The sequence below is a fragment of the Ranitomeya variabilis genome, chromosome 2 (assembly GCF_051348905.1).
Source record: "Ranitomeya variabilis isolate aRanVar5 chromosome 2, aRanVar5.hap1, whole genome shotgun sequence".
Taxonomy (NCBI): Eukaryota; Metazoa; Chordata; class Amphibia; order Anura; family Dendrobatidae; genus Ranitomeya; species Ranitomeya variabilis.
In genome coordinates, this window is record NC_135233.1 from 136,510,362 (window position 1) to 136,523,110 (window position 12,749).

At 43.6% G+C, this 12,749-nt stretch overlaps 1 protein-coding gene across 2 annotated transcripts in view; it reads right to left on the reverse strand.

Annotated features, from left to right (window-relative positions):
- TTC27 (tetratricopeptide repeat domain 27) overlaps positions 1-12,749 on the reverse strand; it is a 522,480-nt gene that overhangs the window by 228,472 nt on the left and 281,259 nt on the right. For both annotated transcript variants that reach the window (XM_077283015.1, XM_077283016.1), the window contains one exon: positions 7,930-7,996. In XM_077283015.1, coding sequence (XP_077139130.1) covers positions 7,930-7,996 — 67 coding nt within the window. The remainder of the gene's footprint in view (positions 1-7,929; positions 7,997-12,749) is intronic.

A 12,749-nucleotide genomic window follows, 5' to 3' on the forward strand; every position in this document is an offset into this window, starting at 1 on the left:
GTACAGAAACACCAGAATTCACCGACAACCAGGCTGTTGTGTTGTGTCTCTGAATGAAATTACAAGTTGCTAACGCTTCAAGCAATGGCTTAAAACATCACTGCCCCAAAATAAAGCAAGGAAACATTATGGAATCACATCCTATTGAAGGGGTTGTCTGGGATGTAAAACATTGTGGGAACAGAAGGAAATGTAATTAAATGAAAAATAACCAATACTCTCCTATTCAATCCTCCGTACTTTCAGATTGATGCCCTCGTTGTCCCTGAGTCTTTAATTATCTGCAACAATGATATGCAGTAAATCCATATGACCACTGCAACCAACTACAGGCCAAAGATGTCATCCTAGCATATATGGCAGAAGACTGCTGGGGTCAAGGATGGGCAGTGGAAAATACAAAAAAAAGATTAATCTGATAGTGTAACCCCAAATCACTTAAAGGGAAGGTGCCATCAAAAAAATTTTTTTTCCAGCGATTGAAAAAAATGTAAAGAATTACTGTATATACTCGAGTATAAGCCGACCCGAGTATAAGCCGACCCCCCTAATTTTGCCACAAAAAACTGGGAAAACTTATTGACTCGAGTATAAGCCTAGGGTGGAAAATGCAGCAGCTACCGGTGAATTTCAAAAATAAAAAATGATGCTCCATACCGTTCATTATGGCCCCATAGCTGTGCCATATAGTGCTCTGCACCATTCATAATTGCCCCATAGCTGTGCCATATAGTGCTCTGCACCGTTCATAATTGCCCCATAGATGTGCCATATAGTGCTCTGCACCATTATTGTCCCATAGCTGTGCCATATAGTGCTCTGCACCATTATTGCCCCATAGCTGTGCCATATACTGCTCTGCACCATTATTGCCCCATAGCTGTGCCATATAGTGCTCTGCACCATTATTGCCCCATAGCTGTGCCATATAGTGCTCTGCACCGTCCATTATTACCCCATAGCTGTGCCATACAGTGCTCTGCACCATTATTGCCCCATAGCTGTGCCATACAGTGCTCTGTGCCATACAGTGCTCTGCACCATTATTGCCCCATAGCTGTGCCATATAGTGCTCTGCACCGTCCATTATTGCCCCATAGCTGTGCCATATAGTGCTCTGCACCATTATTGCCCCATAGCTGTGCCATATAGTGCTCTGCACCGTCCATTATTGCCCCATAGCTGTGCCATATAGTGCTCTGCACCATTATTGCCCCATAGCTGTGCCATATAGAGCTCTGCACCGTTGCCCCATAGCTGTGCCATATAGTGCTCTGCACCGTTGCCCCATAGCTGTGCCATATAGTGCTCTGCACCGTTGCCCCATAGCTGTGCCATATAGTGCTCTGCACCGTCCATTATTGCCCCATAGCTGTGCCATATAGTGCTCTGCACCGTCCATTATTGCCCCATAGCTGTGCCATATAGTGCTCTGCACCGTTGCCCCATAGCTGTGCCATACAGTGCTCTGCACCGTTGCCCCATAGCTGTGCCATATAGTGCTCTGCACCGTCCATGATTGCCCCATAGCTGTGCTGCTGCTGCAATAAAAATAATAAAACACATACTCACCTCTCTTGCAGCTCCTCGGCGCCATCTTCCCGGCGTCTCCCTGCACTGACTGATCAGGCAGAGGGCGGCGCGCACACTATATGCGTCATCGCGCCATCTGACCTGAACAGTCAGTGCGGAGAGAGAGAGAGACGCCGGGAAGATGGCGCGGCGCCCGGCGTGTGGAACGAGGACAGGTGAATATGCGATACTTACCTGCTCCCGGCATCCCGCTCCTTCCCCCGGACAGCTGGTCTTCGGTGCCGCAGCCTCTTCCTCTGTCAGCGGTCACCGGCACCGCTGATTAGAGAAATGAATACGCGGCTCCGCCCCTATGGAGGTGGAGCAGCCTATTCATTTCTCTAATGAGCGGTCCCACGTGACCGCTGAACAGGGGAAGAGGCTGCTGCACCCGGAGACCGTGGGACGGGCAGGGGGAGCGCCAGGATCGCCGGGACTAGGTAAGTATGCCTGGGGCGCCCTCTCCCCCTAACCCGCCGACCGTGACTCGAGTATAAGCCGAGGGGGCACTTTCAGCCCAAAAATTTGGGCTGAAAATCTCGGCTTATACTCGAGTATATACGGTAATGTTTAAATTTTCTTAAAAAATATTATCATTTGTTTATAATTTAGTAAAATATGAAAAATAATTTTAAAAGGTTTGGCATTTCCACTTTTAAACACTAGGGGGAGCAGCTAATGAAATTTGACAAAAACCTAGTGTACAACTAGTTCACATTACAGCACTGCAGTAATTATGGGCGGAGTCTGCTGACGTGTGTGATGTCTCCTCTCCTCCCCTTCTGGGTGTTTGCTAAGGGATAAGAGAGGATGATATTCAGGAACCCAGTGAGCAGCCATTTTGTTGGTGACTGCAGAGTAAGGCTGCCGTCACACTAGCAGTATTTGGTCAGTATTTTACATCAGTATTTGTAAGCCAAAACCAGGAGTGGAACAAATAGAGGAAAAGTATAACAGAAAGATATACTGTATGTTCTGGTGTATAAGACGACCCCCAACTTTTCCATATAAAATATGGAATTTGGGATATACCCGCCGTATAAGACGGGGGTCATCTTATACGCCCAGTCATCTTATACGGCGTGTGGTACCCAGGGTCTGGAGGAGAGGAGACTCTCCTTCAGGCCCTGGGATCCATATTCATGTAAAAAATAAAGAATAAAAATAAAAAATATGGATATACTCACCCCTCCGACGGACCCTGGCTCTCAGCGGTGCAACCGGCAGCCTCCGTTCCTAAGAATGCAGTGAGTGAAGGACCTTCGATGATGTCGCGGTCACATGAGTGGTCACGTGAGCGGTTGCGTGACCGCGACGTCATCGCAGGTCCTTCACTCACTGCATTCTTAGGAACGGAGGCTGCCGGTTGCACCGCTGAGAGCCAGGGTCCGTCGGAGGGGTGAGTATATCCATATTTTTTATTTTTATTCTTTATTTTTTACATGAATATGGATCCTAGGGCCTGAAGGAGAGTCTCCTCTCCTTCAGACCCTGGGAACTATCCAGGATCGCTCTGTGCACCCGTACCCGGCGTATAAGACGACCCCCGACTTTTGGGACAATTTTTAGGGGTTAAAAAGTCGTCTTATACGCCGGAAAATACGGTACACTTCTGCATTTATCACCCACTCCTGGTTTTGGCTTACAAATACTGAGGTAAAATACTGACCAAATACTGCTAGTGTGACGGCAGCCTTATACTGACAAGTAGACAGTCACCGAGGATGGCAGGCAGCAAGGATTCTGGGAGATATGTGGTGGAGGGAGCAGGGTGACAGCAGCACAGAGTATTTCAGGAGAGCATTGTGCAGGTCTATGGGGGGGCACCACGTTCAGTGCGTGGAGCAGCTAGGGATTGTACATAGAGCGCTGTCTTTTATACACATGGATGGACCGTCTGCTTGTCTGCTCCACAGAAATCCAGGAAACATTTCTGTGGATTGATGGCCTATTCTGATCCAGACTTTGCATGCAAAGACCCCATTCCCCTCCACAGATCCTGTCTTCTCCATTCTGTCCTGGCGATGTGTGAAAGCGAGGCGACAGGCGCAGTCCGGGGTGATGCTGGGAAGGAAATGTAGCCATATAGTACGATAAAAATGAGACCCCTCTCTTCAGCTGCCTCACCAGCCTTCACCTGACTGCACCTACCTGGAAGTCATGCTGCCCCCTCTATTACCCCAGATCCGCGTGCACGTGAAACCAGAACAATCCTAGAATGGGTCCGCTTTATGAAGATAATACTGCCATAGTGTTCTCACATAATACCGCCATATATATCACACATAATACTGTCCTATAGTTCTCACATAATACAATCATATAGATTGCAAATAACGACGTCAGTGTTCTCACATAATACCGACATATAGATCTCACATATTACCGCCATATAGATCACACATAATATCGCCATATAGATTACTCATAGTACCGCCATATAGAGCACACAAAACCGCCATATAGAGCACACATAATACTGTACTATAGTTCTCACATAATACCATTATATAGATTGCAAATAACGACGCCACAGTGTTCTCACATAATACCGATATATAGATCTTACATAATACCGCCATATAGAGCACACATAATACCGCCAAATAGAGCACACATAATACTGCCATATAGAGCACACATAATACTACCATATAAGATCTTACATAATACCACCAGTGTTCTCACATAATACCGCCATATAGAGCACACATAATACCGCCATATAGAGCACACATACCGCCATATAGAGCACACATAATACTGTCCTATAGTTCTCACATAATACCATCATATAGATCGCAAATAACGACGCCACAGTGTTCTCACATAATACCGACATATAGATCTCACATAATACCACCATATAGATCTCACATAATACCGCCAGTGTTCTCACATAATACCGCCATATAGATCACACATAATACCGCCATATAGATCACACATAATGGGGGAGAGGAGTGCATAGGAGAGGATTAGATACACAGCTCAGCAGTCAGTATCACACAGGACAGTATTAGATACACAGCTCAGTCAGTATCATACAGGATAGGATTAGATACATGGCTCAGCCGTCAGTATCACAAAGGATAGCATTAGATACACAGCTCAGCAGTCAATATCACACAGGGGAGGATCAGATACACATCTCAGCACAGTAACACACAGAATAGGAATAGATACACGGCTCAGCAGACAGTATCACACAGGATAGGATTAGATACACGGCTCAGTCAGTATCACACAGGAGAGGATTAGATACACAGCTCAGTCAGTATCACACAGGATAGGATTAGATACATGGCTCAGCAGACAGCATCACACAGGAGAGGATTAGATACACGGCTCAGCAGTCAGTATCACACAGGATAGGATTAGATACACGGCTCAGCAGTCAGTATCACACAGGAGAGGATTAGATACATGGCTCAGCAGTTAGTATCACACAGGATAGGATTAGATGCATGGCTCAGCAGACAGTATCACACAGGAGAGGATTAGATACACTGCTCAGCACAGTAACACACATGGGAGGAGATAACTGCTCAGAGTCAGCACCACAAAGGATAGGATTAGACTGCCTCTCCCCCTCCCCACTGATCCTTACTTCACGGCTCCCTGCTGAGTCCTTTCTCCCTCCCGTCCTTGGTCTTCTCCTTCTCCTCCACCTATAACCGCAGGGCTCCTGCGATTATACTGGGAAACTGGAGCTCACAGCACACTGTGAGCTCCAGGAAGATGGCGCTGATCTCCTGCCTCTGCTGTGGACGGCTCAGGGGGCGTGGCCAGTCACAGCAGGGAGCAGCACAATGTAAACTATACGGTCGGACGCCGACTGCAGATGTCTATGCCCAGGGCTGCCGCATTTGCAGAGTGTAAGTGTCGTGCAGCTACACTTACACTCCTGCAAAGCAAAATGGCGGCGCCCAGTGGCTGAAAAAAAGTTAATAATAATAAAAATGTTAAAGTTAAAAAATGTAAATTTGTATTAAAAATAATTGTTTATATACAGTGCCTACAAGTAGTATTCAACCCCCTGCAGATTTAGCAGGCTTAATAAGATGCAAATAAGTTAGAGCCTTCAAACTTCAAACAAGAGCAGGATTTATTAACAGATGCATAAATCTTCCAAACCAAAAAGTTTTGTTGCTCAGTTAAATTTTTATAAATTTTAAACATAAAAGTGTGGATCAATTATTATTCAACCCCTAGGTTTAATATTTTGTGGAATAACCTTTGTTTGCAATTACAGCTAATCGTCTTTTATAAGACCTGATCAGGCCGGCACAGGTCTCTGGAGTTATCTTGGCCCACTCCTCCATGCAGATCTTCTCCAAGTTATCTAGGTTCTTTGGGTGTCTCATGTGGACTTTAATCTTGAGCTCCTTCCACAAGTTTTCAATTGGGTTAAGGTCAGGAGACTGACTAGGCCACTGCAACACCTTGATTTTTTGCCTCTTGAACCAGGCCTTGGTTTTCTTGGCTGTGTGGTTTGGGTCGCTGTCTTGTTGGAAGATGAAATGACGACCCATCTTAAGATAATTGATGGAGGAGCGGAGGTTCTTGGCCAAAATCTCCAGGTAGGCCGTGCTATCCAACTTCCCATGGATGCGGACCAGATGGCCAGGCCCCTTGGCTGAGAAACAGCCCCACAGCATGATGCTGCCACCACCATGCTTGACTGTAGGGATGGTATTCTTGGGGTCGTATGCAGTGCCATCCAGTCTCCAAACATCACGTGTGTGGTTGGCACCAAAGATCTCGATCTTGGTCTCATCAGACCAGAGAACCTTGAACCAGTCAGTCTCAGAGTCTTCCAAGTGATCATGAGCAAACTGTAGATGAGCCTTGACATGACGCTTTGAAAGTAAAGGTACCTTACGGGCTCGTCTGGAACGGAGACCATTGCGGTGGAGTACGTTACTTATGGTATTGACTGAAACCAATGTCCCCACTGCCATGAGATCTTCCCGGAGCTCCTTCCTTGTTGTCCTTGGGTTAGCCTTGACTCTTCGGACAAGCCTGGCCTCGGCACGGGAGGAAACTTTCAAAGGCTGTCCAGGCCGTGGAAGGCTAACAGTAGTTCCATAAGCCTTCCACTTCCGGATGATGCTCCCAACAGTGGAGACAGGTAGGCCCAACTCCTTGGAAAGGGTTTTGTACCCCTTGCCAGCCTTGTGACCCTCCACGATCTTGTCTCTGATGGCCTTGGAATGCTCCTTTGTCTTTCCCATGTTGACCATGTTTGAGTGCTGTTCACAAGTTTGGGGAGGGTCTTAAATAGTCAGAAAAGGCTGTAAAAAGAGATAATTAATCCAAACATGTGCAGCTCATTGTTCTTTGTGCCTGAACTACTTCTTAATACTTTAGGGGAACCAAACAGAATTCTGGTGGGTTGAGGGGTTGAATAATAAATGACCCTCTGAAAAGACTTTTCACAATTTAAAAAAAAAATAAACAAAGAAATAACATTCTTTTTTGCTGCAGTGCATTTCACACTTCCAGGCTGATCTACAGTCCAAATGTCACAATGCCAAGTTAATTCCAAATGTGTAAACCTGCTAAATCTGCAGGTGGTTGAATACTACTTGTAGGCACTGTAAACATTCATTTTTAATACAAAAAATAAAATGCGGCACCTTCCCTTTAAGGGGGTATTACCGTCTCCAAGATCCTACCCCAATATGTAGTAGATGTAATAATAATAATATTAGCAAATACCTCCAATTAGAAATGTAGTATAGTTTTATACAGTTCATCTACCTTTTCCTGTAGATCCGTTGACAATTCTTTTGCTTTCCCCATGACTCACAATCCAGAAACATCAGTGGCTGGATGAAAGATGCAAGAGTCTGTCTGGATCCCAGAAATCACTCAGCTTTTATGCACACACACTGATTACAAGCAAATAGGTCACAGGTGAGGATGTTACCTTCAGTAGCCATTGAAATCCATTTGTGTCAACTTCTGTGCATGTTATCAGGCCAAAATCACCAGGGTGTGTGAACTTTTAATCAGGGTCATTTGGATGTTTTGGGATGTCATTATGATTTAAAAATAGAAAACACAGTAGTTTGACAATAAATGGCTTCACCCAACCACTAACCATGAGTGGAGAAAAAGTTTTGGTGTTACCATTCATATTCTCTGAAAAAAGACCAAGAAAGCAAAAATTCTGCCGGGGTATGTAAAGTTTTGAGCATAACTGTATAGATAACAAACTAATACCACTGAGAGCAAATGCAGTTAGAATCAGAATAAGGTTTTGAATATTTAAAATTTAAATAGTTTATATAGCTAAAATTATCCCTATAATGTGCCTTTCCATTTTAGTAGAAAAAAAACAGTACTTACTGTTGTGAAGGCTAGCAGTTCTTCTTCTGTTAACTTGTGCACTGGATTATTCTTCTGTAAATCAATGCTGTGAAGAAAAATAAAAATAATCAGTGTTGTATGTCTGATATATAATACAATACTAATTGGTTGTAGCGTATTCAATGCAGGGCAGTTCATGTGGCTGAGTAAGGGGACGTCTCTCAGCACAATATGAGTGTTCAAACCAAGTACAGCTGTCCATTCCTCCCTCAGCAAGGACAAAGAGTTTAGGCTACCTTCCCACTTACTTGCTTTTCATCTGTCTCTTCTCTTCTTTTTTTTTTATTGACAGTTCTGGTCAACTCTCAAAACCATGGGGGGCAATATTTCTGACCCCTTACCAGGCTATTAACTATCAACCCATAGCTGTCTGTTTAGGCTTTGCTGGTTTGAATTTATAGGAGGACCCTACGTTATTTTTTTTTCTGGGGTCCCCATAAATTTACCAAGAAAGGCTAAGCAAAAAGCTGTAAGCTGTTATTAATAGCCTGGGATCCTTATGGGTATTGTCCCTTGTCCCAGATTATTAACATCAGCCCCAGCTGTGGGCTTTCCCTTTGCTGGTTATGAAAATTGTGCGAGAACCCACGCCATTTTCTTTATTTGTTTAATTATTTGACACAGCTGATGCTGCATACAACTCCCATCATCGTGTCCTGGTCGCGCTGATCTGAGCTTGAGCAGAAGACAATGATGAGAGCTGCCTTCAGCCACCGAGTACAAATGTGCGAACAGTGCACTACAGCTACCTATACTATTCAATATGTACATACGGGTGCTACATCCTGTAGATAATCAGGAATGCAGTCAATGTTTATTGCCAAAAAGAGGATATACATATAAAAACATATAAATCTATACAACATACCCCAAATCCTATTGCTTTATATAATTCATTTGAAAGGAATAAACAATTTTCTCTCCTTCTATTTTCTGCGTTCAGCAGCCAGCGCCTTGGAACAGCGTGCACTGTACTGCTTCTCCCCAGGTGCCGGTATGTGTCACGCTGATGGCACTCGGATGTCGTCCGTGTGTCATCAGTGTGCACCACGCATTTTGTCCGTGCTGCACAAAAAAACCTGACATGTCTGCAGGATTTTCACACCCGGTCCATGTGGAAAAACCTGACATGTGCCATTAATTATAAGTAATAATAATAATGTGCGCACCAACATTGAATACAATGGGTGTGCGAGTGTCCGTGTTTGCGGACACAAACAATTGATGTGTGAAGGGGGCCTAACAGTTGCTTGTGAAGCAGTGCTCCGCCCGCAGCTCAAACTCCATCAGAGATTGATCAGAGTGTCATCTATATGTCTTCTGGTTCTCTCGCATGAGAGAATCGCATCACTGGCATGGAGAACGTAATTTCTCCATCTGCTCCATTGTCTCTGTGAGCATATATCGGACAGCACTGGGATGACATCTGAATGCAGTTTGATGTTTCACATGCACCCATAGACTTGTAAGGGCGAGTGCAGGACACACCCGCAGCATGCTGTGATTGTTTCCTTATGCTGAATGGGTATGCGAAAATAATGGCAGATTTGCAGTGCCCCATAGAATAACATTGGCCCAAGTGCTATCTAATAGTACTCGGCCGTGTTATACACCCGTGTGAGTGTACCCTAAATCTGTCAATCTAAGACAGCATCATTCACACTCACTGTTGTTTTGATGCCAGGGGAACTGTTAGAGCCCTGTGGCTGTCATGACAGTACTTCTTTACATTTTTGGCAGGTTCAAGTCGCCTAAAAGGATCTACAAAATACAGTGAAAACTGAAAAAAAAAAAGTTTTAAGAAAAAATATGAAAAACAAAAATTACAAAAAGTTCATCCCACTTTTCCCCATTAAAAATTAAGAAATAAAAAATACCCATGTGGTATATTCACATCCATAAAACTCTGATCTATCAAAATACAAAATTAACTTGAACAGTAAACGGCGTAATGAAAAAGAAATCTAAATGCCAAAATAGCAGGTTTTTGGCTGCCGCTACAGCACACAGTGACGCAATAAGGCCGGGGTCACACATGCGAGTTTTACGGACGTAAGAGCGCAGAAAATACGTCCGTAAAACTCGCATAACATACGGCACAATGCTTCTCAATGGGTCTCGTCCTATCAGCCGTATATTACGGATCCGTAATATACGGCGTTCTACGGCCGTACAAAATCGCAGCATGCTGCATTTGTCAGCGTATTGCGCAAAAAAAAATCGCCAATGAAAGTCTATGGGGGCGAGAAAAATACGGATTCCACATGGACCAGCAGTGTGACTTGTGAGAAATACGCAGTGGTGTTAGTGAAAAGTCGGTAATTCAATTGCCGGCTTTTCATTTCTCCTGCCTAAACCCGACAGGATATGAGACATGGTTTACATACAGTAAACCATCTCATATCCCCATTTTTTTTTGCATATTCCACACTACTGTTAGTAGTGTGTGTATGCAAAAATTGGGCGCTGTAGCTGCTAAAATAAAGGGTTAAATGGCGGAAAAAATTGGCGTGGGCTCCCGCGCAATTTTCTCCGCCAGAGTGGTAAAGCCAGTGACTGACGGCAGATATTAATAGCCAGGAGAGGGTCCATGGTTATTGCCCCCCCCCCCCCCCCCCCCCGTGGCTAAAAACATCTGCCCCCAGCCACCCCAGAAAAGGCACATCTGGAAGATGCGCCTATTCTGGCACTTGGCCACTCTCTTCCCACTCCCATGTAGCGGTGGGATATGGGGTAATGAAGGGTTAATGCCACCTTGCTATTGTAAGGTGACATTAAGCCAGATTAATAATGGAGAGGCGTCAATTATGACGCCTATCCATTATTAATCCAATTGTATGAAAGGGTTAAAAAACACACACACACATGATTTAAAAGTATTTTAATGAAATAAACACAGCGGTTGTTGTAATATTTTATTGCTCTCTCAATCCATTTGCAGACCCTCGCTTGGCAAAACAATAAACGCACAATATACATACCTTCTGCTGACCCGTCACGTCCCACGAAGTAATCCATCTGAAGGGGTTAAAATAATTTACAAGCAGGAGCCCTGCAAATGCAGCTGTGCTCGTGCTTGTAATTCCCCGGCGAATGAATGAAATGTAGGTCATTGACCTACATTTCCTTCAGTCGCAGTGATGCACCCCCTGGTGGATGTCCTCATATGACCTGGAGCGTGGGAAAAAGTTCCCAGGCTGCAGTTCATGAGAACATCCAGCAGGGGCGCATCACCGCGACTGAAGGAAATGTAGGTTTTAAAAAAACACAGGTGGTGAAAAAACGCATGTAAACGTGGCAAAACGCTGCGTTTTTTTAGACGCATGCGTTTTTGCATGCAAAAAAAAAAACGTGGCGTTTTGCCGCGTTTACATGCGTTTTTTCCTGCGTTTGCATTTTTTAAACGCATGCTGAGAAGTGTGTGACAGCTGCCAATCATCAAAATCAACTAGAAAACTCGCTATAAAATGAAATAGCTAGGGTTAGGGTTAGGGTTAGGATCCCTAGTAACCCTAGGGATCCTAACCCTAACCCTAACCCTAGGGATCCTAACCCTAACCCTAAGGGTTAGGATCCTAACCCTAAGGGTTAGGGTTAGGATCCCTAGGGTCAGGGTTATGGTTAGGATCCCTAGTAACCCTAGGGATCCTAACCCTAACCCTAACTCTAACCCTAGCCCTAACCCTAGGGATCCTAACCCTAACCCTAACTCTAACCCTAACCCTAGGGATCCTAACCCTAACCCTAAGGGTTAGGATCCTAACCCTAACCCTAAGGGTTAGGGTTAGGATCCCTAGGGTTAGGGTTAGGATCCCTAGGGTTACTAGGGATCCTAACCTTAGGGTTAGGGTTAGGATCCCTAGTAACTCTAGGGTTAGGGTTTTCTTGTTTTTTCTTGTGTTTAGGGTTAGGGTTTTCTTGTTTTTTCTTGTGTTTTCTTGTGTTTTTCTAAAAAAACGCATGCGTTTTTAATGCAAGCAAACGCATGTGCTTAAAAACGCATGCGTTTACATAGACAGCAAATAGATCAACTGACCGAACAATATATATATATATATATATATATATATATATATATATATATATATATATAAATAGTTTGTAGCCAAAAAAAGTCAAATATAAAATAGATCAATGGCCAAACTTATCTGTGCTAAAAAACAAGGAAATGTGAAATATGTGAAATGTGAATAGCATACTGGCTTATGAACTTTATGAACAAACACATGAGATTTTTAGCACAAGATTTGCAAACGTTGTGAGCCCATTCACCAAAACGTCAAGGTAATCTCAGATCGAATGGGTAACTACACTGACTGTCTGGTGTGAACACTTACCTATGGTATCTGAGCTGAATGCCTAATGTGAACACTTGCTTATGGCTAATGACAGGATAAAGCCTACTTATATAGGAGGCTCAGAACCAATTGTGTTGAGATGTAATTAAAACATGGAGAAGGGCAGGGCGTTCAAGTCAGAAAATAATATATAGTAAATAGATCAACTGACCGAACAATATATATATATATATATATATATATATATATATATATATATATATATATATATATATATATATATATATATATAGTTTGTAGCCAAAAAAAGTCAAATATAAAATAGATCAATGGCCAAACTTATCTGTGCTATTCACATTTCACATATTTCACATTTCCTTGTTTTTTAGCACAGATAAGTTTGGCCATTGATCTATTTTACATAGACAGCAATACATTTTTTTACCGCGAATAAACGCATGCTTTTTTTGCGGCAAAAAAACGCCGCTAGAAATTACTACA